Source organism: Rhipicephalus microplus, chromosome 3 (genome assembly GCF_043290135.1).
Source record: "Rhipicephalus microplus isolate Deutch F79 chromosome 3, USDA_Rmic, whole genome shotgun sequence".
Taxonomy (NCBI): domain Eukaryota; kingdom Metazoa; phylum Arthropoda; class Arachnida; order Ixodida; family Ixodidae; genus Rhipicephalus; species Rhipicephalus microplus.
In genome coordinates, this window is record NC_134702.1 from 64,028,651 (window position 1) to 64,051,913 (window position 23,263).

The window sequence follows — 23,263 nt, forward strand, 5'->3', positions numbered from 1 at the left end:
TTAAACTGGACACCAGTTCATATATTGAATTAGTAGAAAAAAAATCTTTCGGACAGGCCACCTCAGTTTTGAAAATATGTGCGCAAACAGTCTAGCAAAAGTGAGTGTCCTTCAGACTACTGGACTAGGACGGTGTCGAAGTGCATGCCGTTGCTGACTGTTTCGCCACAGATTTTTCATCCGTTTTAAGTTTTCAGACTCTAGGACTCGGATAGCACAATAGCAAAAGGCAGTTAGCACGTCTATTGGTTTGTCGCTGGATACAAAGATGATCTGCTCGTGCATTAGGCGCTTGAGACGTTCTGTTTAGTTTGGTCCAGACGGCATCTTTTCCGCCATATAAAGGCTTGTGATAGTATATTTGTTTCAGTAGAGACTACAATATTTATTACTGTCTGAATGCTTCCAAATTTTCCAGCATGTGGAAAACGGTCCAGTTTTAAGTCGGACTGCAAACCTGTTGTTTCTAATTATCACCCGACTTCTTTACTGTGTGCCACATTGAAGATCTTTTAGCTGGTTCTTACAAAGTTTTATATGTTAGCGTGAATAATTCATTGATTCTTAATTAACACGCATTTTTTCCTGGCCGCTCCACCTCCTCAGATATTCCTAGTTTCATGACGCATATCTCCTCACCTATTTCTCAAAGACCACAGGTTGACGTAGTCTACTGTGACCTGAGCAGGGCTTCTGACGCAGTAAACCACCTACTGTTTTAAATTAAACATGCAAACTTTGATGTCAACTCATCTGTTGTGAATCTCTTGCACAGCTATCGGATTAATAGATCATGTTATGTTGCCGGAAATGTCGAAACGTCTTCTTTGTACAAAGTGACTAGTGCAGTCCCTGAAGGGTCGGTATAAGGCAAACTCTTATTTTTAACTTACGTTGACGATGTTTCTTTTGCAATTCATTACGATTCTTTTCTCTTGTATGCCGATGGCATCAAGATATTTAATGAAATTCATTTAGTTAACGACTGTTCCTTGCTGCAGACAGATTAGTGTTATTTCTCCGAATGCTGTGACAACAGTAACCTCGCTCTGAATACCTCAAAGCCGAATTCGTGAGTGTCCCTCTCAAAACATCCATCGTGTCATCTCCGTACTCTGTCAACGTCATTTTGTTATGCAAGGTTCATGAATTCAGTGATCAATGTGTTCTTTTTGATAGCATGCTAATTTTCTCCTCGTACTAAACGTGCTGCGATGCGTCGCCTTCGTTCTCTCAGCTGTGTTTGCAGTATCTCTCGAGAATTCATTTCTCCTACAGCCTTCTGCAAACTTATACACCACAATATGTCTTCGTTAACTTGAATATGCACCTAATATCTGGAATACCAGTGCTAAATCTGGCAGCGATGCTACTGGGCATGTTCAGAAAATAAATCATAAGCATTTACAATCATCGTTTCGCTAGAAATGACTCTGGATTTCGTTCTCACACTGCCAGATTGTTATCAGTGCCACCACATTACTGGCGACGTAATCGAGCTGACGTGTTACTTCTTTACAAGACATTTCACGGTATGACATCCTGAACTTTACTTCTCAGTTGTGTCAAGTTTCGGATTCCGCGTGTTAACCAGAGTGAACCGAACGTTTTATCTGCCTGCCAAATTCTTCCAACGCTCTATCGTTCACAGAATACAAAGTCCCTATATTGTTAACGTTCATAATCTTGATGTTTTTCACAGTCCACTGTGGTTGTCCTTATGTCAGCTCTGCACTGTCATAACAGTTTTTCAAAATTTATAGATTCTTCCCTTTTTGTCTTTCAGGAAGGTTTCTACATAGTTGTGTATATTCCCCTTTATTTTTCATTTCATTTCTATGATTCAACTCTTGTCCTTTTATTCTTCCCATTCTGCACTGAATTCTTTTTTCTCAGTGTATTTCCCTCTTTTTATTTGATTTCTTTTTTCTGAAAACACTCTGTATTGTATTGTTCATTCTTATTGTTTTATTTTAGCGTACGCTTTCACTAAGACCTCATGGTTGCTCCTGGGCACGTTATTATTATTATTATTATTATTATTATTATTATTATTATTATTATTATTATTATCCTTATGTCAGGCTTACTGGGATCGACACCCAGCATGCCCAGCAGGTGTTGATTGATTGATATGTGTGGCTTAACGTCCCAAAACCGTTATAAAATTATGAGAGACGCCGTAGAGGAGGGCTCCGGAAATTTCTTCAGCAGGTGTCGTGAGACAACCAATTATCGAGCATTGACGTCTGCACGAGGTCTGGTGGCCAAAGCTAAATTTGGCAACCCGCACGTTTTCTAAGTCTACGCCCAGTGTTGCATTTCTACGCCAAAGCTGCTAAATTTTTATTGCTTCAAGGCCCGTATATATACGTTATTGCACAATGTTAATAAAGACGCTGGTGATCTTAGCATGCAAGCGTCAAACGGTCTTCGAAAATCTACGTGACACCGCTTCACAACTTATGACACAAAAACGGCTGGTTGAGTTGCTACTCGAGCATTGAAGAATGCAGAGAAACGATAATTTTCTACTCACCTTGTTATGCCTCCATGCGACCACCGATACCCGCAGCTGTGTTTTGGGATGTCGAAAATAAAACAAAAATTAGAATGTACGGAAGCCACATTTAGATATCAATCACTACCCCCTGGGACCCATACCAACATAACCACATTTCTAGGCTTGAATGAGTACAGAGCCATACCTTAAAATTTATTTTTTCGGACTATTCCTATAGTTCTAGCTCACCTAAACTCAAATCTCAAGAAATCTTTCCCCTCTTTCATCACGCCGTCGAATCGCCCACCTTTCTCTCTTTTCCATGTTATTTCACAAATCACCGCAAGTCAACCACATTGCTCCCGCACACCGCCACACAAGCCGTACCAACCATGAGATGACCGTATACCTTCAAGCTCACTGTCTCCCATGCATCCTCCTTTTTCAACCTCACATCAAGGGACAGGAATGGCCTTCCCACCAATGCAGTGCTTCAATCTGGCTCAACCATGTTCGAACGTATTGAAGAAGAACTGATTTTGTATATATGTACCCTTGCATTAGGAACATTTTTGGTATATTAAGTAAATATATATATTAAATAAGTAAATAAGTAAATTACTTCATCCCAACATTTAGTTGTATGAGCTCTACAGCTAACGAGACCACGAACCAAAGTGGTATTGAAATATTGGAAGCACTTTGACAGAAAATTGCCTAACAATATTTAAACAGCGTAGGAAGGTACACGGTTGTGTATATGTTCAAAGCACGGTGCTATAGTTAGTCACACTTACACTCAAAGATATAGTTTATTACATTTTCAGTAATATAACAGTAAAAAATTAAGGTAGCCTAATTAACAAAAAGTTAACATGAAAGAATTAGGGCAGCTAAATTAGCACCAAGAATACCAACGAGCGTGCGGCCTGTCTTTTCGTCGGGGTGCTCGAAGAAAACTAAAAGACTTCTTATTGTGGTCAAGTGTTACATATTCTACAAATGGAGCGCTATGCCAAGTGACAACGACAGCACGCGAAAACCCGGTCCCCAAATGGGCTCCGCTCTTAAAAGAAATTATACAAAAATGCAGCTCGATGCCCAGTAACATTAACACGTGCAAGGGGGAAATTTTGATTAACGGCAATTATCGCGCGCGACGTTACACAAACTACTATTTCAGAACATTCCTTTTTACCCTCGTTCAAGTCAACCACATAATATATTCTGCTAGTCAATAGACGTTCGAAGCATTTACGAAAAAAAAAAACAAGAAAAAAATGATACGCAACAAACTGTTTGCTCGACATTACAGGAATAATTACAGCGAGAAAATATAGTTTGACGCTATTCAAAATGTTTTTGCCGCGCAGAAGTGTCTAAGTATATAGCAAAAGAGGAGCCTTTTCATCGCAACTAGACATCAGCTCCAATTTTTGCAACTGATTTAACGACTCCACGTTGAATCAGCACAAATAAGCTGAATGTATGAGTGGACGGCGCCATTTCGAGATCATTGTAGACCACTAGTTAAATTTGTTTGCCCAAATTTGAGAAGCTTGGTCAATATTCCGGTATATTTTACTATCTACTCTGAAATATTTTACCCCTACAAGTCAAGATGGCACGTAACTCTAGGTGCTGTATCAAATGCTTCTTTTATGCGAAGCAGCACTTCTAGTGTTCCTGCATTGATATAATAACTATATTTCGAGATGACTTTAGTGTACTATAAACTACAGGATAAAACAGAATAATGAGGAATGCAGGAAACAGAAAGATAAAAGACAGAGATTTAACCATACATCTCCCGATTGGTTACTTAATACTGGGGGATTAGAGGGAAGTGTAAAAAAATGACAAAGAGAAAGGGGACGGAAAGAAAGAGGAAGAAAAAGAATAAAATGTGTGAGGAGGCAGCCCCCCCCCCCTCTCTAAAGTTGTTTGCACCTCATAGCGAGTGTGTCTTGCGCAGAGGTTGCGTTCACTTGTGACAACTATCGAGCGGTAGCTGGCGCTGTGCTCGCGAGCGAACAGCAGGAAGCCAAACCAAAAAAAAAAAAAAATTATCGGCTAAGAAGAAGGTGAAGGAAGCTGAGACCGATATGTGGAAAATTGGCATGATTGAGAAATCCGCACTACAGGTCTATCAAACTTTTAAGCACGAAATTGCCAAGGAAAGGATCTATGATAATACTCGGGGTAGTTCTATACTGTTTGAGGCCAGGACGGGAGTATTGCGAACCAAGACAAATCGGGCCAAATACGAAGGGTTAGGCACGGTATGCAGTGCGTGTGGAGAGGAAGAGGACAGTGCCGAACACTTGATAATGTTCTGTAAAGGGCTTCACCCTAAAGTTCAGAAAGATGGCGCAGAGTTTTTCAAAGCACTGGGGTTTAGGGACAGGGAAGGCAAAATAGACTAAGTGGGTAGAATTAACTAGAAGGAGGTTATCTGATTGGTGCCTAAGTCAAGGCACGAGTGAAAATTAAACCCTTCACTGCAAAGTACGAATCCTCAACCTCACTATTTAAAGGGAAGAAAATAAATCTAGCTTTTGGTTCATTAAGTATTTGGCTTGGTGGCGCTAGCCACCGTCCGATCTAAAGAGTACAGCCATATCCATCCATCCATCCTTTGTCATCACTATCATCGTCATGGGTAGTGTGTAGCGGCGGAAGTGACGCCTGGCGGCCGGCCTGAGTGGCGGCGCCCGAGATATAAGTGGTTCTCTTTGCTGGTGGCGGTTTACGCGAACGGTTGTCTCTCGAGGTGGGACCCCGGTGCATGGCACCGCGGGCCGTCTGCCGGGGGCCCTTGCGGTCAGTCAAGGGTTGGCGTAGCCGCCTTGCGTGTGTTCTCGTGTTTGTTGTGTTGTTGAGTGTTGTGCGAAACATCGTAAGGTTGTTGAGCGTGTGGATCACAATTGATGTTATAATAATTCGGCTGACGATATCGTCGTTATAAAAGTAGTTAAATAAATGTGTACTGCTTGGTTTGTTGCGATCGTGTCTACTGTGTCTGTTCACTGCAAGAACGTGGCACTTGTTCTTTATTTCGAGACCCCACATATTCAACCAGCTCCATTTTGCGGACACTTATAAACCAGCAGAGCTGATAGCCTTCCCTTGCATTTGTGTGTGTTGCAAGTTTTTCAGATATGTTGTATCGCTTTAACGAACACTCTTTGTTAAGCTTTCAGGTGTTAGTATATCCACCACTTTTCATAACCACAAAATATCACGTGAAAGTATTGGTGGGGCTACGATAACGCGCCCGCCATTTCTTTAGCCAACTTTTGCCTTGTTCCTTATTTAGTGTAATTTAGTATAGCACGATTTACCCGATTTACTATGGCACATACGGGTTTATGATTATGATGGTTTTCTGATAGGCCACGCACATTTCTGGGGAACGCATTGGTTGGCACGGGATAGGAGTTGCCTTCCTCATTTTAAATGCGAAGCATTTCTTTGTGTACGACACGCAATTTAAGCGTCTATCTATCTATCTATCTATCTATCTATCTATCTATCTATCTATCTATCTATCTAGCTATCTATCTATCCGCCTACGTCTTGGTGCTCTCGTTATCATCCTCTTAACTTGGGGTAAACCAAAATTAGTATGGGAGGGTAACATGGTTTGACGAATATAACTCGCTCGTCATAACATCACTTACGTCACAATCCCGTCGCGTACGTCATCAAACCCTTTCCGTCAGACCTGCGGCATGTTCCTGTGGTCCGGTATGTGGCACACATTTGCTGGTATGTGCCACAGATAATTAACGGTTTATATCTACCCAAAAATGGCGAGAACAGACGTGGGTAATTTTGACGTGTAAGCGTTAAGAAAAGGCTGACATCAACAGCGTTGACCCGACGACTGCAAAGAATAAATGTCCGGGTCCCAGCATAACTCGAACGTCAGCATTGTGCGTGGCAATCAAGTATTCCACCACAATGTCGTGACAGGTCTCGGACCTACTTCTCTCATAGACCCTAATGTTCGTGAAACGCCAATTGTAGTTCCTCTGCTGGCTATCCGATTTTATAAACATTACGTATACACTTGAAAGAACTTAAGCTGCTGTTGAGCCATCTGCTGAACTAGATTTAGGTAGTCGTGTCCAGGATTACCACTCTCGCGAGCACCAGAGCTTCATATCAGCTTACGGCTTTTGGTGTTGCTAAAATCTATGTTGCTGTTGGCATCGTTACGCAACTGTAACCTTCTAATTATATAAAACATAAGTGACTAATTAGGGTATGTTTCTGCTTCCTTTTCACATATCGCCACTTCGAAACGTTTCATACAATAAAAAAAAACTTACAACACAGACACCTCCCATCTGCATGCTTCGCCTAACGTCGATTCTCAAAGTACGTGGGATCTGCCGAATTTTTTAGTGCACTAATGTTGAGTACTGGATTTAGCCGATTTCCCTGGCACACACCCGTTTATGATGCCCAACCGCATTACCCCTGATCCCTGACATGAAAACATCGACTAAGCACATGTAGCTTTGCTGTTAGAACAGGAACTTCGCTGCAGCGTGAGGAACTGCACCACAAGGCGTATGCGTTCGCACGAATGCGATGCTGTTATATTCTGCACCTGCACCGCTTCTTCCACCGTTCTGCAACACTTTATTTTTAACACTGGACCGCACACTAACCTTCTCTGGCTATCAGCACGGATATCTGCATATGTATGATTATGTGAAGAAAAAAAAAGGGCACTTCAAAGATTAGGCAGTTGCGTTGATGTCTGATGTACATTGCGTTTTGAGGTATACTGATCAAGTGGTTAGCTGATGCCGAAGTTCGATTAACGTATGCTGTTACATTTTAAGCCACTTTTGGATATAAATCACACAAGTTTGGAAGTTGTGGCATGTTTGGCAATGGCGTCTAACAAATAACATGGCGTGGACATCAAGGATGACCAATTCTTACATCACAGAACTTTGTTTTCAGAGAGGCGAATTGAAAATATATGTCCAGTTTGAAAATAACTGTTCTTGTGCACTGTAACCACGCTCACGGTAGGACTAACGTTACGAGATATATTTTATTCTTTTTTTATTGAGATAGTAGTTATATGAACACCCTAAGCGAATTCTTATTAATGGCGTGGTTGTCATGTTCAGTACAAACTACTGGCAGTGCATTATTGTACCGTCAAGCTTGCTAAGAGAAATATTGTGGCCGCCACTGAACCATTCCTTAAAATTTTCGGTAATCTGAGCAAAGCAGAAATGCGAGGTTTTTTTTCGGATTTATTTATTTCACTCTAAACCTTCCTGGAAACTAGCAAACATTATATCAGATAATTACTAAGGTCTCAAAATCGGCAACTGCTGTAACTGAAATAGCGCTAAAGCCCGATACCTTTACAGGGAAGCTAAGGGGCGCCTGTGCGAAATCATTACAGGCCCCACTTGGCATGCTCAATCTTTCAACTGAGTAAGATTTCGCGATGTCACCAGCGTGTTTATATAGTCCCTTTGTTTGTATAAGACATTGATCTAGCAGTTTCAACCTAATGATAAGTTGCTCTTTATCGCTGCGAATGTTTCGTCTTCTAAACAAAACTGCCCGGCAAAGAATTTTACCTGAATGTATTCCTTCCGTGTAAAGTTGGAACCCTTGACGCATGTGGACACTGCCTCGTGCTGTCCTAAGGAGAAAACAAAGACAAAGTTAAGTGTAAAGTGCAAGACCCTCGATAATTCCTAAATATTAAAATTCCAATCCCTATTACTAATCAGCCTGACTGAGCCAAACTTGAGTGAGTATTAAAAATGCATGATCAAGCAAGGAACGTTGTACCTTACAGTTCATTTACCAGTACTGTTACATTTGCCAGAAAATCGATTTGCCAGTACTCTTGCATTGTCCCCTGTTTGTATAAAACCACTTTCAGTTTTTTTTTCTTTGAATGCGAAGCGATTTTTAGCCATCTGCGCACTTTGAGCGCTTCCAACTACGTAGCTATCTACTCATCTCTATCTAGACGCCTACGACTCGGTGCTCTCGTGATCAAACGTCTTTAACTTGGGGTGAACCAAAATTAGTGTGAGAGGGTAACAAGGTTTGACAAATTTGTCTGGCTCGTCATTACATAGGTAATGTTAAAATCCTGTCGCGTACGTCGTCAAACTCTTTACTTCATACACATATGGCACAAACCAGTATACCATTGAGTCCGATATGCAGGTATGCGCGACTGCTTATTAAGAGTTTATAATAACGCGCGAACTCCGAGAGCAGACATTCGTAAATAAAGTGCGAGAGTATTAGGGGAATATGAAAGCTGCAGCGTCGATCCAAAGAATGTAAACATATTTATCAGGGTCCCAGCAGGAATCAGACTGAATCATTCAGTGTGGCAATCTAATCCACTACCAAAGAGAAATGCCACGTCTTGTAACTGTTTTTTTAAAAAAAAAGAACTATGCAGGTGTAATGTCGGTGAAACTTCAGCGTTGGTCGCACCGCTAGCTATCTAATTTGATAAACATTACGTGTGCACACCAATGATATAGGCGTTACGTCGGGTTAACGTGAATTGTATACTCCAGTGCCATCCACAGAGCGTGGTTGACGTAGCACTATAGCCAGAGCTGCCATCCTCGCAAGCAAAAAGGCTGCATAGCGACCTACTGCTCCTGGCGTTGGCATCGTTACGCCTAGTAAACAACTACTTATATAAAACATATGCGACTCTTTAAGATACGTCTGGGCATACAACATTTGTGTATGTCTACAACGTTATGTTGTTTCATTTCGCTAAATAAAGGCGCCACAGTCACCATCCCTTTGCATGCTTCACATAACATCGATGCGAAAGGTACATGGGATCTGCCGAATATTTCCTTAATGTTGGCTGTGATGGACGTGGCATTTTTTTTTCAGAACGCCAGTAGATGGGGTAAAGCCATTACCTGCAAGTTATCAATATGCAAGTACTCATACAGTCTCCTTTCCCCCTTTATTACGAAATGCAAGCTCGTCGTGTGGCCTAATTCCCTCGCTATAGTGAAAAAAAATCGCTTATAACAGTTGCTACGTACGCTTCTGAGCACCTGCTTGTAAAGAACGCCTTTATTATTTTTTGTCTCTCTCGCAAAACTCGTAATGCACTGTGGTATACTTGAATATGTAAAAAATTTCAGCCAAATTCTTATTTTGTTATTCGCTTGCATATCGCTCCTTTTTTGCTGTGTCAGAATAATTTTAGCGTTAACAAGACATATAGTCTTGATCAGGCATTTGTTTCCTATAACACTTGTATATTAAAAAAAGTACTATCAAGATTAACGCTGCATCACCATTTAGACTTCCGTTTCACTTTACAGTTGCGGTTCAGGTGACGAGTTCACAAAGCTTTCGCTCATAGTGAGTGCTTTTTTTTCTGTTCTTGCCAATTAATGGTACTGAACTTCGTTGATAGCAAGAAACTCAATGATAAACAAATGCATATATAGTTTGCTTATATGCACGACGGCCTCAGCTTGAGAGACCTAATAGTGAGTAAAGGATAGTTTTATTCGTTTCATTAGACTGCCTACAAATTTTCACGAATACATGTTTACTGCCTAAGTACACGCCCACATTTCTTTTAAATAAAAGTAGTAAAATAAAGGTTAGTACCCGCGCATAGCGATGCCTAGTTGATTTATCGCACACAATGTTTATCTCATAATGCTCTATATGATACCAAAGCTTCAAAAATAAACCCTTAGATCAGCATTCACATACACAGTCCCAGTAAACTACAGTATAAATGTTCACGCAAGAGAGCCCATAACTTCACAATGCATTTCACATATATTCGCAATGTTAACATGTAGCATAATGCTTCACATTTGTTCATCTTGCAAGATGAACACAAATGCTCACAAAACCATGGTTTTGTGATCATTTGGGCCTAACGTTATTCACACGTATACATCTTGCATTTTTTTTTCTTTTTTTGCGTGCGCGCTGTTCGAAACAGGCACTCAGCTTTGGAGAAATTGTACCTTTTTATCGTGAGCTTCCCTGCCTAGATAAAAGTGATATGGTGGTTGGTGGTGGGGGGGGGGGGGAGGGGGGGCAGAAAACGAGACACTGTACAGCTGATGATGAAAGAACAAAAGTTGATGAATCAGTGTCGGTTATTTAGTGCACCATAAGTCCCGTGCTGCGATGTATTCACAAGGTTATTTACCGTCTTTCATACGTCACAAGCTAATACTACATGTGTTTGCTTGCTACCTCATCAACAAACAATACATATTGTGAACAAATGGAACAGATAATCACTGTCGAACAGTTTGTGAAGCCTAAAAAACTTACGGGTCTTTTCGTGTGCCCTAAATACCACATTTTGATGCCTAACAATGCGCCGTGTAATTACAAGGCCACCTGCCTCCGTAGGTTTTCCCAATTTTGACCAGATTCACTATTTATTGCAAGTATTGATCTCGCTGAAATGCGAGATAACTTTCACACTTTGATTTAATTGAATATCATTTGCCAGAAGATGGACAAATCGATAAGTACATGAAAAAAACATCTGCTTCCTAGCATCAAGATAGCTTGGATCTCTGTAAACAAAGTTTACCAATATACATGTTACACTTTTATATACATATATACAATTCGAACCCTCTCGAATAGTTATTGATATTATTTTTCACAAATGTATTGTATCTGGTTAATTTGAACGTTTGTCCTGCATATCACCCACAGCATGATTCTTTCGTCTTCCCAAATATGGGTGTTACCATGTCTGCCTTTCTTCGGGCAGCAGAACAGCTCTGTAAGCGTATCACTAATACCATGGTCCCTCAATACTTTTTACTGGCCATGAAACTCCCGCGAAAGTTTCATATAGAGACAAAAGTGGCAACCACAGGCGCCACCGTATACAGGAGGGCATTGATCCGCCGCGCTTGGTAGGGCAGGTGCGCGTTCGCAGAAGTGTTTGCCGTCAAATACACTTCTTCAGATATTTTCCTTCTCCGTGTTCTCGCTAGCAAATCATAGCAGTGATTAGTATTGTCAATATTGTACATGATGCGCGTTGTCAAATTGCCCAAGTCATTGATTGCTGCCAATGTTTTGACTGAGAGTATTTCTCAAGTGACGGATGTGTTCGTGACATTTTTTACATTTCTCGATTTCTGTATAGTCGCTTTCGGGCTTAAACCGAACACTTTCTTTTCTTTGTCCACTTAGATATCTCTTTCAAGTTTTTCAGCTTTTTATGTGCGAAATATTTCTGCCTAACGGAGATAAATTTGTGTGCCACTTACCTAGCAGTGAGTAGCATTTTGAACTTTGCAACAACGCCGCGCCTTGCAAGGAAATGTGGGCGAAATTCTCGGCATATTTTTTTGCTGCAATTACTGGCAATTGTCGAGAATTCCAAACTGCCATGAGCACAGGCACATAGAGTTTATTTAAATCTGCGTGGATGAAACTGTGGATGAAAAGTTGGGAGATAGAATGAATGACACAAAAAAGATCACTGAAAAAAAATTATGACCCTGGTTTTCTCCCTCCTCTGGCCGGACAGGATGAGCGACCACCAGCACGAAACAGTTTGTTTTGTTTGCGCGTAAAAAAGTGCAGATGGCACTTAATAAAAAAGTGCACAACCTCTGCCGTGGTGCTCACAAAATGTGTTCCACAGCCAACAGTATTGAAAGACCCTGTAAACAGGCAGTGAATGAACATTTAACAACTTTCGTGCAGTTTTTGTTTTTGCCCCTTCTATTCGAATGTTGTGATCAAGTTAAATATTACGCCAATGTCGGTGGAGGGTTTTTATAGTTGAGAACGTTGTGCCTAGCTCTACCATGAAACACGCTACCGTTTTTTCGTCACTCTGGTGAGAAATGTAGAAAATGTTACCTGGGCCACAGCAGTTTGCGAGGAGCTCTTCCTCTTCCTTGGTAAATACGTGATGCATCAATATATTCCAATCTCTCTCGAAATCCTCTGAAAAGACAAGGCAAATATTCAACTAGCCCAACAGCCCATTCTTCCAAGTTATTGGCATTCACGTTGACATTCACACAAACCAGTTCCTTTTTTTTTTTCAGGAAAACGTTTCGCTGTTGTATCAATCACTAATGAATCCCAGCTGTTGTAAGCACTACCGCTGAAAAGAACTCTGTCATTTATCATTCAATTGAGGGCTCTCGCTCTTTATTTATGGTTCAAAGCACGCTTGGTTATGACCAATTTTACCGCGAAAAGCTGTACATACTGACATAAATTGAACTGACAGACGAGGACGAGCATTTGTAACTCTTTTTTTAGTAAGTAAGTTAAAACAACTATCCACTGTCTTTCTGAAGGCACGCGTGATCAAGCGGTTAACGTAACGCCTTTATATTTCGTTCTTCGGAGCAGCAATTTTTTTTTTCGTTAAGCTAGTCCTGCTGTCACGACGCTGTCGCGATGAAGAGCTCGGAAATATGGAAGAAGCCCGTCTTGATCAATCTTTTTCCATCGTATCCAGGAAAGTTGAGATTACGTGGCCTTCACTGCTCATGAACGCTTGGGAAGCCAAGCACACACACAAAAAAAAAGAACGCCAGCCACGTCTCTATTCATCTGTTGGCTTCATAGCCGTCAAACGGTGCCTTCGAGAAAGAACGTTAGCTTTGCGAGAGAATCAGTTGCGCAGACTGCCATGCGTTGTCGTAGTCTATAGTTTAAAGAGGGTGCATATGAGCACCTGGTCAATACATTCGCCTCTCCCAATGTCTTCAATAAATAGCGTGCACTTGATATCATATTCAGAATGAAAGCAACATATCAACAATCTAAACCACCATCTTTTTCTACGCTTGCCCTACGTATGTGTGAGCATGCGCAGACTTTACATACACAACGTTTCAAGTACCATTTGCGCCACCCTTCACATGCACATGGTTTGCTTCAGGCATACTATCTCAGAAATTTTATGCGGAACATCACGGCAACGGCGACTGAGTGATTCGCCCGTAATATACACATGTTTATCAATGTAATAACATATAAGTGAAGTTCACAGTGACATTGTTATACCAGGTTTTTACATGCGCAGTAAGCCTAAAAAATATTGCTTATAGCATAAATGTAATATGAAGCATTACTCCTCCGATCTGAGAATGTTGTAAATCTCGACAACCATAAACTATAGTCGGTCCTCTAGTTAAAGAAACTGTCTACCGCACGGACAATTTTTTTTATTGTGGCGCAAACAAAAAGATAGGTAATCACGTCTGCAGTAACGAGCATGCTTTCATGCCAGAAAAAAAGGAATTATAATTTAACTTGATGTAAAAAGTAGATAAAAAGTGACCACTAGCGTCTCCCAACAGTGAATGTGTTCGATCTTGACAATCTATTGATAGGACAAGAAATCCTCGCAGGTAGAAGGGTTGACAGGCGGGCTAGTTGGTACACATTCATATTGAAATAATTGGAAGCGCAAACCAACGCGACACAAGAGACAAACAAGCGCAGACTGAAACTCAGTTTATTCAGAGAACAAATTATATACCAGAAAGATGAGAAAGAGAAAAAACTGGGGAGAAGGTTCCACCATGAGCAGGTGTCGTCCAGAAACGAGATTTTGCAATCTAACAGTGATGTAGACGGTAAACTAACACAACTATCAGTATTCTTTTTAATGAAAAAAGGCTTCCGCAATCTCTCTAGTTTTTGTGTCTTGATGGCTGTATAAGACAAAGATTGTTAGATTGTGAAATCTTGCTTCTGGACGACACCCGATGATGGTGGAACCTTCTCTCCAGTTTTTTTTTTCCTTTCTCATCTTTCTCGTATATAATTTCTTCTCTGAATAAACTGAGTTTCAGTCTGTGCTTGTTTGTCTCTTCTCTTGTGTCCCGTTTGTTGGCGCTTCCAATTATTTCATTATGACCTCGCAGGTAGACCTATTTTGCAGGTAGACTGGACACATTCAACTTGAAATTGTATTTTATGCACTTGAGGCAGCTTTAAGTTGTGCCAAAGACCAGTTTTTGCTTTTTTTTTTTTTTGTCTCGCGCATTCAAATAGGCCCGGTGGCGCTGCTGGCGCTGTGTTCGCTTGCCTGCATGCCTGCCTGCAACCGGTGTAGAAACGAGACCACGGCATCCGCCACCACTCAGGAGAATAACAAAAAAAAGTGTGTGCGTGCCTCATATTACCACTGATGTATTTGTTTTACTAATAACCAAACTTGATGAAGCCTGCAAAAACCGCACACGGTTTCAGTTTTCGACTTTCACCATCACCGACCAGTGCTGTGGGCATTGTTCCCACCGATGGAAGGAGGCATAACGCAGACCGAAAAAGTTTTTTTTTAAGACGATAGTCTTTCTCGGGGACCTTCGACGGAAAAATTTTGGTCTGTCTGTACATTTATCTGTGCATTTGTACGGCCGACTCCATACGCAGCGCCCACCAATGTTGCTCAAGATTTAGAGTTCATACTTCCGCAATTGTCACTTGAAAAAGCAATAATTGCGCATGCCTGGGGCACCACAACAACACGTATATATTCTGCATGTGCGTCTTTTACTAGGAAAGGCATAAGTAATATTAAGGACCGTAGCGCTTATCGCGATGCGCTAACCATGGAACACTTGCACGAAAAGGCGAGTGTTTCTAACGCTTTGCTAAGACAAGACGGTGGTGGCACCTAACCGTCGCCTTGCGTTCTACACCTTATAACCTCTGAGACGGGCGCGCACACCCTTCTCTGAGCCACGCGTTTCGTTTTCCAAGAAAACTGCCAGATGTCAGTTTAAGTTTCACTTTATTGAGCGTAATTGGGGTTGGCTCATGTCTCACGTGTGACGTGACTTGATGCGCTCGTTCACCTCCGCTGCACGCTCGAGGCACTCTAACGCAGCGCCTCCAAAATACGATTCACCAATTCTCTTGCCCAGAAGTTCAAATAAATGTTTTGTTCACTCTCTTTATACGCAAGACATCATCTTTCGACGACATTTGCAGATTACATGCAGATACGGGGCCATTTTTTTTCTACGCTTTTCCTAGAGAAATTTCTGCAAGGTTAGACACTTCGCATGTTACGCTTTTTATTGCGACACAAAACAGGAGAGCAATGAAGCATGGCAGAGAGTACCTTTAGGTTCTGTTCTGGTATATAAAAAGATATAACAATAAACTGAGGAAACTGAATAATGTTTGAAAACAAGGATAAGTGCGAGGAATCCTAAACCACTGTGTCTTTCAATTTTATTAGTGAGAGCTTCGGCCTGTCACCGATAAAATTGATCTCGCTAAATGACAATCCGTCTCGGAAGTTGAAGCTTTCATATTAGCCAAGTTACGTCATTACTCCGATGCTGGCACAAACACATACGTCGAGCGTTCTGCTATCACAGTCTATAGAAACACACTGGCTTGTATTTTTCAGCGAATTTCCTAAACAAACCAAAAGATTATCATGAGCAGAAGAACAAGTTATACGCCGGCTGAGTTGGCTTTTCACAAATGATTGAGGAGAAATCTATCATTGACGGCCACCCAATTGGTTGCCCTCGGAACCATTGCCACATCCATTCTTGCATGCGATCTCGAACTCAAGATTTAAAAAAAAAAACTTCTTTTTACCACTAGATTGTGGTAACTTGAGCTCCCCATGACTGCCCACACCACACTTCTAAATGACATAAATTGTTGCGTGCTTTGTAACTGCCCTATATTAGTTACCCTATATCTATCTGACAGCCCCCAGAAAATATGTTCACTCACTCCACTGTTTCGACTTTTTCAAGTTGGATCCAGGTAGTTGGCAAAGCATAGTTTCAATGCATCCTGTAAACAACAGAAACATTGTTTTCAATCAGACCTATGCGTGGCGATTCTCAAAACGCTTGATACACTTCCAATCGAATTTCTTTAACTAAATCGTTGTCCCCAGAAACAATATCAATAGCTTAGCAAACACAGCTAAAAAATCAGTAGTCAGGTATTTTATGAAAAGAACAGGAGCTGCTTTAATTACATTACTGCAAAGCATAGTTTTCACAGTGCATAGGCAAACTTAGATAGTTTTTGCGATTGAAGCAAAAGGAAAACAAGCAACTATGTGCAATGCAAAATAATGGAAAACAACGTCGACTTTACAATACACATTTCTCGTCTTGGGCTTAAATTAGGCAATACCATTTCTTAGAACAGAGGTTGTTCTTGAAAACAGTAGCGAGAATTCTTCAGCGTAACTTTGTACACAAGACCGGTACGCCAGAGATACGAACGTGAGGTGCGTATTGAGATGGAAACGACATGAAGACATCTGACACTTCTTAGGGGGTAGGGTAAGTTGGTTTATGAATATTGTGGCAGTGTGCCTCGAACAAATTATCCACTAAAGTTGTTATGTGAAAGAAGCATTTTTCCCTATATCATATAAAGGTCAATTTTAAAGGGAATTTTACTAATATCAAGAATGGATGCCGATCTTGAACAAAATAGGTGACTGCATGGGGTGCGCCTCACAAAAAACATTCTTAAAGACCAGTCACATCCGTGTAGCTCACCCGCACAGAGCGTTATTAAACGCGAGCACCATTTCGTACAAGCAGTTAGAAAGTCATGAAAGAATTGTGGGACGATGAACGCGTGTTTAAGACCACGGTTGTATATTATGGCCACCTATGGCCATGTAAACCAAGCGGCAGAAAAGGGAGCTGAGGCTGAGCAAGAGAGAACAAAGGAGGGAAAGAGAAATGCTGCATGCCGCCATCTTGCTGTTATCTCGTGTCATTGCTTCAAGTCATCAGGCAAACCCGCGTGCAGCATAGCCAACCATGTATGGCATCAAGACGGCTATGTATAGGCAAGACCATATATATATATATATATATATATATATATATATATATATATATATATATATATATATATATATATATATATATATATTGTAGGGCAACGTTTTGGCTGCGAGACACTTCTTTTAATTGCCGAGCCTCTGCCCTACAACACATGTCAGGCTGATGATGATGAGTATGTACATATGACAAAATGACGCGCATGAATAATGCTCACACTTATTTCCCCCCCCCCCCCACGCTTGAGCGGCCAGCCCGGACGCGTCTTAGACGGAAACGGAACGTCGAACTAATGGCTTCAGACGCGATACGTGGACAATCTCCGAACCACGACAGCGACGATCCGAAGAAAGGTCGCTGGGAGTGACACGGTAGTTCACTGGTGACGTTTGTTCATTGATTGTATAGGGTCCAATGAAGCGTGACTGAAATTTATCGCACAATCCTGGAGTACTAATGGGCGTCCAAAGCAACACTTCATCCCCAGGACTGAAGAAGACGTCGCAATGAGAGCTGTCGTAGCGCTGTTTGCGATCTTGCTGATTGGCTTCTGTATTAAGGCGAGCCCGTTGCCGACATTCCTCGAGCCTTGCGATGAACTGCTCTGATACGGTTACCGAGGCGTCGGTTGGCACACTTAGGAAAGAGACGTCGATGGTGAATGTCGGTGAACGGCCGTACACGAGGTAGAAAGGCGAGTAGCCAGTAGTTCTTTGAACAGCGGTGTTATGGGCAAACGTCACAAAAGACAAAATCGTATCCCAGTTGTCGTGGTTTGGTGTGATGTACATGGATAGCATGTATGTTAGTGTTCGATGAAATCTCTCTGTCAGCCCATTAGTTTGGGGGTGGTAGGCTAACGTCGTCTTATGTACTGTACCACAGGTTGTGAGCAGGGTTTCGATTATGGTGGACAGGAACGTCTTGCCGCGATCACTCAGGAGGACGCGACGTGCACCGTGACGCAATAAAATGGCGTTGAGAAAGAAGTCTGCGACGTCTGAAGCAGAACTTGTGCGTAATGCAGCAGTCTCTGCGTACCGTGTCAAGTGATCGACAGCAGTCACATTTCAACGATTACCTGCTGGTGTGATGGGGAGAGGTCCTAGTAGGTCTATGCCAACGATGGCGAAAGGAGTCTCGGGACACGGCATGGGTTGCAGAAGGCCGGCAGGAGACGAAGTTGGCCGCTTCCGCCGTTGACACAGATGGCAAGATGCAACGTATTTGGCCACAAAGGTAGAGATGCCAGGCCAGAAGAAACGTTTCCTGATGCGGCTTTGTGTTTTGTGAAATCCCAAGTGGCCTGCACATGGGTCGTCGTGAAAGGCTTCGAGGACTTGGTGACGTAGAGAACGCGGAAGTACTGGAACCCAGCGGTGTCCATCAGTAGTGTAAACGTAACGATGGAGCACATTGTTATTGAGCTTAAATTGCCGTAGTTGTCGGCGCAATCTAGCATTAGGAGTAGATGATATACCATTCAGGCGTTGAATAATGCTATTGCAATATAGATCATCACGCTGGCGTGCGGCGAACTCGGTGTAGTGATTTGAAGCCGGCGTGTCGATAACCGCAAGTTGTGATATTGTGAGGGGTGACGCAGAGTTTCGCCCACCAGACGAGCAATCACCTGACGTACTCGATGATGACAGTGGAAGGGGACAGCGAGAGAGAGCATCTGTATCTTGGTGTTTTTTGCCAGACTTATAGATGACGTCAAAATCGTACTCTTGTAGGCGGAGCACCCAACGACCGAGGCGACCAGGCAAGTTTTTCAGTGACGATAGCCAGCACAAGGCGTGATGGTCTGTAATGACTGTGAAGTAGCGTCCGTAAAGATACGGTCGAAATTTTATTACGGCCCGAACGACAGCAAGGCACTCCTGCTCAGTTATGGAGTAGTTCTGTTCAGCAGCCGTAAGAGCACGACTAGCGTACGCAATAACTCTTTCCCGTGAAGTGGCATCCCGCTGTAGAAGAACTGCACCAATGCCATGGCCACTCGCGTCGGTGTGGAGACATGTAGGTGCGTTCTCGTCGAAATGGCACAGAACAGGGTCGGATGTTAAAGCATGCTTTAGGGCTTGAAAGGCACGCTCGCAGTCGTCGTTCCAAGCGAAAGTTGATCCGGATGTCAGCAGCTTATGCAGTGGCGACGCGATGGTAGCAAAATGGCTGATGAAGCGGCGGAAGTAGGACGCCAGGCCCAGGAAACTTTGTAGGTGTTTCTGATTTTCTGGCCGAAGGAAGCGTATCACGGCAGCAAGCTTGTCAGGATCCGGGCGAAGGCCATCTTTGCTGACAAGGTGGCCCAACACCTGATGTTCTCGTTGGCGAAATGGCATTTCTTTAAGTTTAGCTGAAGTCCAGCATTAGAAATACACGTCAAAACTTCGTCTAAACGATCAAGGTGCTGACGAAAAGAAGTGGAGAAAATGACGATGTCATCTAGATAACAAAGACATGTTTTCCATTTTAGGCCGCGTAGAGCTGTGTCAATCATGCGTTCAAACGTGGCAGGAGCATTACATAAACCGAATGGCATCACATTTAATTCATACAGCCCGTCTGGTGTTGCAAATGCAGTTTTTTTCTTTGTCCGCTTCGTGCATAGGTATTTGCCAATAACCAGACTGTAAATCCAGGCTAGAGAAAAATTCAGCGCCTTGCAGACAGTCAAGTGCGTCGTCGACTCGTGGGATCGGGTACACGTATTTTCGCGTGATCTTATTAAGTGCTCGATAATCAACGCAGAATCGCACCGAACCGTCCTTCTTTCGGACTAGCACTACAGGGGATGACCACGAGCTGGACGAAGGCCGGATAACATCTCGTTTGAGCATATCAGCAACGTTGTTCTCGATGATTTTCCGCTCTGCGGATGACACTCGATATGAGCGGCGGTGTACAATTGTATTGCCTTCCGTTTCAATTCGATGTACGGCGACGGAAGTGCGACCCAAAAGCTTGGAATTTACATCAAATGAAGCACTGTGTTTTTGAAGGATACCCAAAAGTTCTTGCTTTTGCGCTGACGTGAGATCGGGATTTATTGTGGCTGTTGAAGCAGCCGTCGTAGCATCGTCATCAGAACTCGTAGAGAAAGATGGTGCGTCTGCGTGAAGGGGCACCAGAGAAAGTGGTTCGGTGTCTGTGAAGCAAACCACACTGGTGCCCTGGGGCAGTGCAACATGCAAAGAAGTAGGGTTAACTGCCGTAACTAATGCTCTGCCATCATGAAAGCGCACCAGGCTAGGGGCGATGGTAAGCCCACCAGAGATGTAGCGTCCACACGGTGCCAGGAACACATCACCAGTACTGATCTTATCTGATGTCAAGGTCAGAATATGCTCATTGTCTGGAGGAATAAAACAGTCATCAGCGGTGACGAAGCGCTGGCTATGAGCATCTTTATCGGACGAAAGCGCAGTATCTGACATACGAATGATCCTCTGACGGCAAGATATCACGGCTGAAGCTGAGGAAAGAAAGCCCCACCCTAAAATGAGCGCATTAGTACACGATGACAGAACGAGGAACTGTATATGCTGAAGGATGCCCTCAATAAAAACTCGTGCTGTGCAAACACCAGAAGGCTGAACGAAAACCGCATTAGCACAGCGAGGGCCATCATACGGTGTCTTCACTTTGCGCAAATGGGAACACAAGTCCACACTGAGAGCGATGCACCTGTGTCCACCAAGGCTTCAGTCCATATACCCTCAACACACACTGAAAGTACATTTGAAGGGCGTTCCGGAGGAGTTCGATGCAGTCCGCCAAATGCAGCTTTCCCTCCTGTAGCTGCACTGTTTAGTTTTCCGGGCGGTGATCAGACGCCTTCGGATCCCGGCTGCGGTGGCTGCATTTCCGATGGAGGCGGAAATGGTGTAGGCCCGTGTGCTCAGATTTGGGTGTACGTTAAAGAACCCCAGGTGGTCGAAATTTCCGGAGCCCTCCACTACGGCGTCTCTCATAATCATATGGTGGTTTTGGGACGTTAAACCCCACATATCAATCATCAAATGAGACGCCGTGGTAGCCGGACGAAGTGGTGACAAGGAACGGCGCATAGGTGACGGGGAACGACGGCGTGAGGAGCAGAATGTACTGGCTGCGTCGAAGTGCTGTGGAGATGGTGAGCGGCGTTGGTACAGTTGATATGGGTGGCGATGTTGTGGAGCAGTGGCAAACTCATCCCTCTCGAAGTGACCATAGCCCCGCCTTTCGTCTTGTTGACGTCGACGACAGAACCGTGAAATGTGGCCACGTATTCCGCAATAATAGCAAATCGGTCGAGTTGGACGCCAGGCATGGAAAGAAGGAGGCGGTGCCCTTGGGGCAAGGGCATTCAGTGAGGACTGTGTAGTTGACACGTACTGTGGTGATTGTTGAGAAGGTGACGCTGCAACTACCTGAGCGTATGTCGGCTTTGGAGTTGTATGCGAGCTCGGGGCTTGCTTACACGTCATGGATGCCAGCTCCTCCCGGACGATGTTGCGGAGGCTGCCTGCAGAAGGCGTTATGTGGAGCTCATAAGACGACGAGGTGGCCTGGAGTTGCAGCTTCTCGCGGATCCTGGACCGTATCAACGACCGGAGCTCATTGTCATGCGCTGGCCTGAGATCTCCTGTGTCAGGCTGTAAACGTATAAGTTGAAGGTCATCGAGTCGCTGACACGTACTGATGATATCCGCGACCATGGTGGGGTTCTTTGCCGCTAAAGCGTTAAATGCGACGGCGCCTATGCCCTTGAGCCGGTGGCGAACGCGGTCATGTTCCGCCATCGAGCTGTCGATGCGACGGCATAGGGCGAGGACATCCTCAATGTACGAGGTATAAGACTCGCCGGAGTGCTGAACACGTTCAGCAAGCTTCCATTTGGCTATGTCTGCATGGTTGGCAAATATCTGACGGAGCTGCTGCTTAAAGGTAGGCCAGTCCGGGAAATCCAGTTGATGGTTGAGAAACCATGTCTTAGCGACCCCCGTCAGGTAGAACGGTACGCGGGACAGCTTCACAGAATCATGCCAATAGTTAAGCGCACTCATATGGTCGTACTCATCCAACCAGTCTTCAACGTCTTCACCGCGAAGGCCGGCGAACATCGGGGGGTCTTTTTGAGGGGCGGTGACAGTCCATGAAGGCATGCCCAGGGGTGTAGGCGGGGTGTATGGAGCCGTGTTGTTGTGCTCGTCTTGCGACATGACCATGGGCTGACTGCGCAGACGGCGACCCGACCGGAGCTCCAGGGATGGTTGGTAGTGGAAGATAACGAAAAAGCGCTGCAGAGAGAGGACCAGGGGACCGGAAAGCACTCTCCACCACTTGTAAGGCAACGTTTTGGCTGATAGACACTTCTTTTACTTGCCGAGCCTCTGCCCCACAACACATGTCAGGCAGATGATGATGAGTATGTACATATGAGAAAATGACGCGCATGAATATTGCTCACAATATATATATATATATATATATATATATATATATATATATATATATATATATATATATATATATATATATATATATATATATATGCCGGAAAGGGAAGATGGGTTGAGTAGAGGGGACAGGAGGAGGAGAGAGAGTAAGGCATAGCATAGCCGTGTAGAGTACAGTATAACAAAAGGGTGAAAAAAGGAGTGAGCGTGAGGAGTAAAAAACGTGAGAGTGAGGAAGAAAAGGAGGGTAAGGGTGAGGGTATATATATATATATATATATATATATATATATATATATATATATATATATATATATATATATATGAGCGCGACAAGCGAATGACTCTTTATTCTCTTTGTAATCATCATCACCTGTACATCTTCTTCATCTAAGAATATCATCACCGGCGTGATTGAGCTCGAGCCTGGCCGAATAAACCGGTTCCTCACA

General features: G+C 43.3%; 1 protein-coding gene and 1 long non-coding RNA gene across 4 annotated transcripts in view; one reads left to right on the forward strand and one right to left on the reverse strand.

Annotated features, from left to right (window-relative positions):
- The window catches only part of LOC142803760 (uncharacterized), a 157,961-nt gene that overhangs the window by 49,463 nt on the left and 85,235 nt on the right, over nucleotides 1–23,263 (forward strand). The gene's annotated exons all lie outside the window — the stretch shown is intronic.
- LOC119160036 (uncharacterized) overlaps nucleotides 1–23,263 on the reverse strand; it is a 50,933-nt gene that overhangs the window by 19,320 nt on the left and 8,350 nt on the right. For all 3 annotated transcript variants that reach the window (XM_075888315.1, XM_075888316.1, XM_075888317.1), the window contains exons 2-5: nucleotides 16,283–16,345; nucleotides 12,416–12,502; nucleotides 8,125–8,189; nucleotides 2,540–2,575 (exon numbers count right to left, since the gene is read on the reverse strand). In XM_075888315.1, coding sequence (XP_075744430.1) covers nucleotides 2,540–2,575; nucleotides 8,125–8,189; nucleotides 12,416–12,502; nucleotides 16,283–16,345 — 251 coding nt within the window. The remainder of the gene's footprint in view (nucleotides 1–2,539; nucleotides 2,576–8,124; nucleotides 8,190–12,415; nucleotides 12,503–16,282; nucleotides 16,346–23,263) is intronic.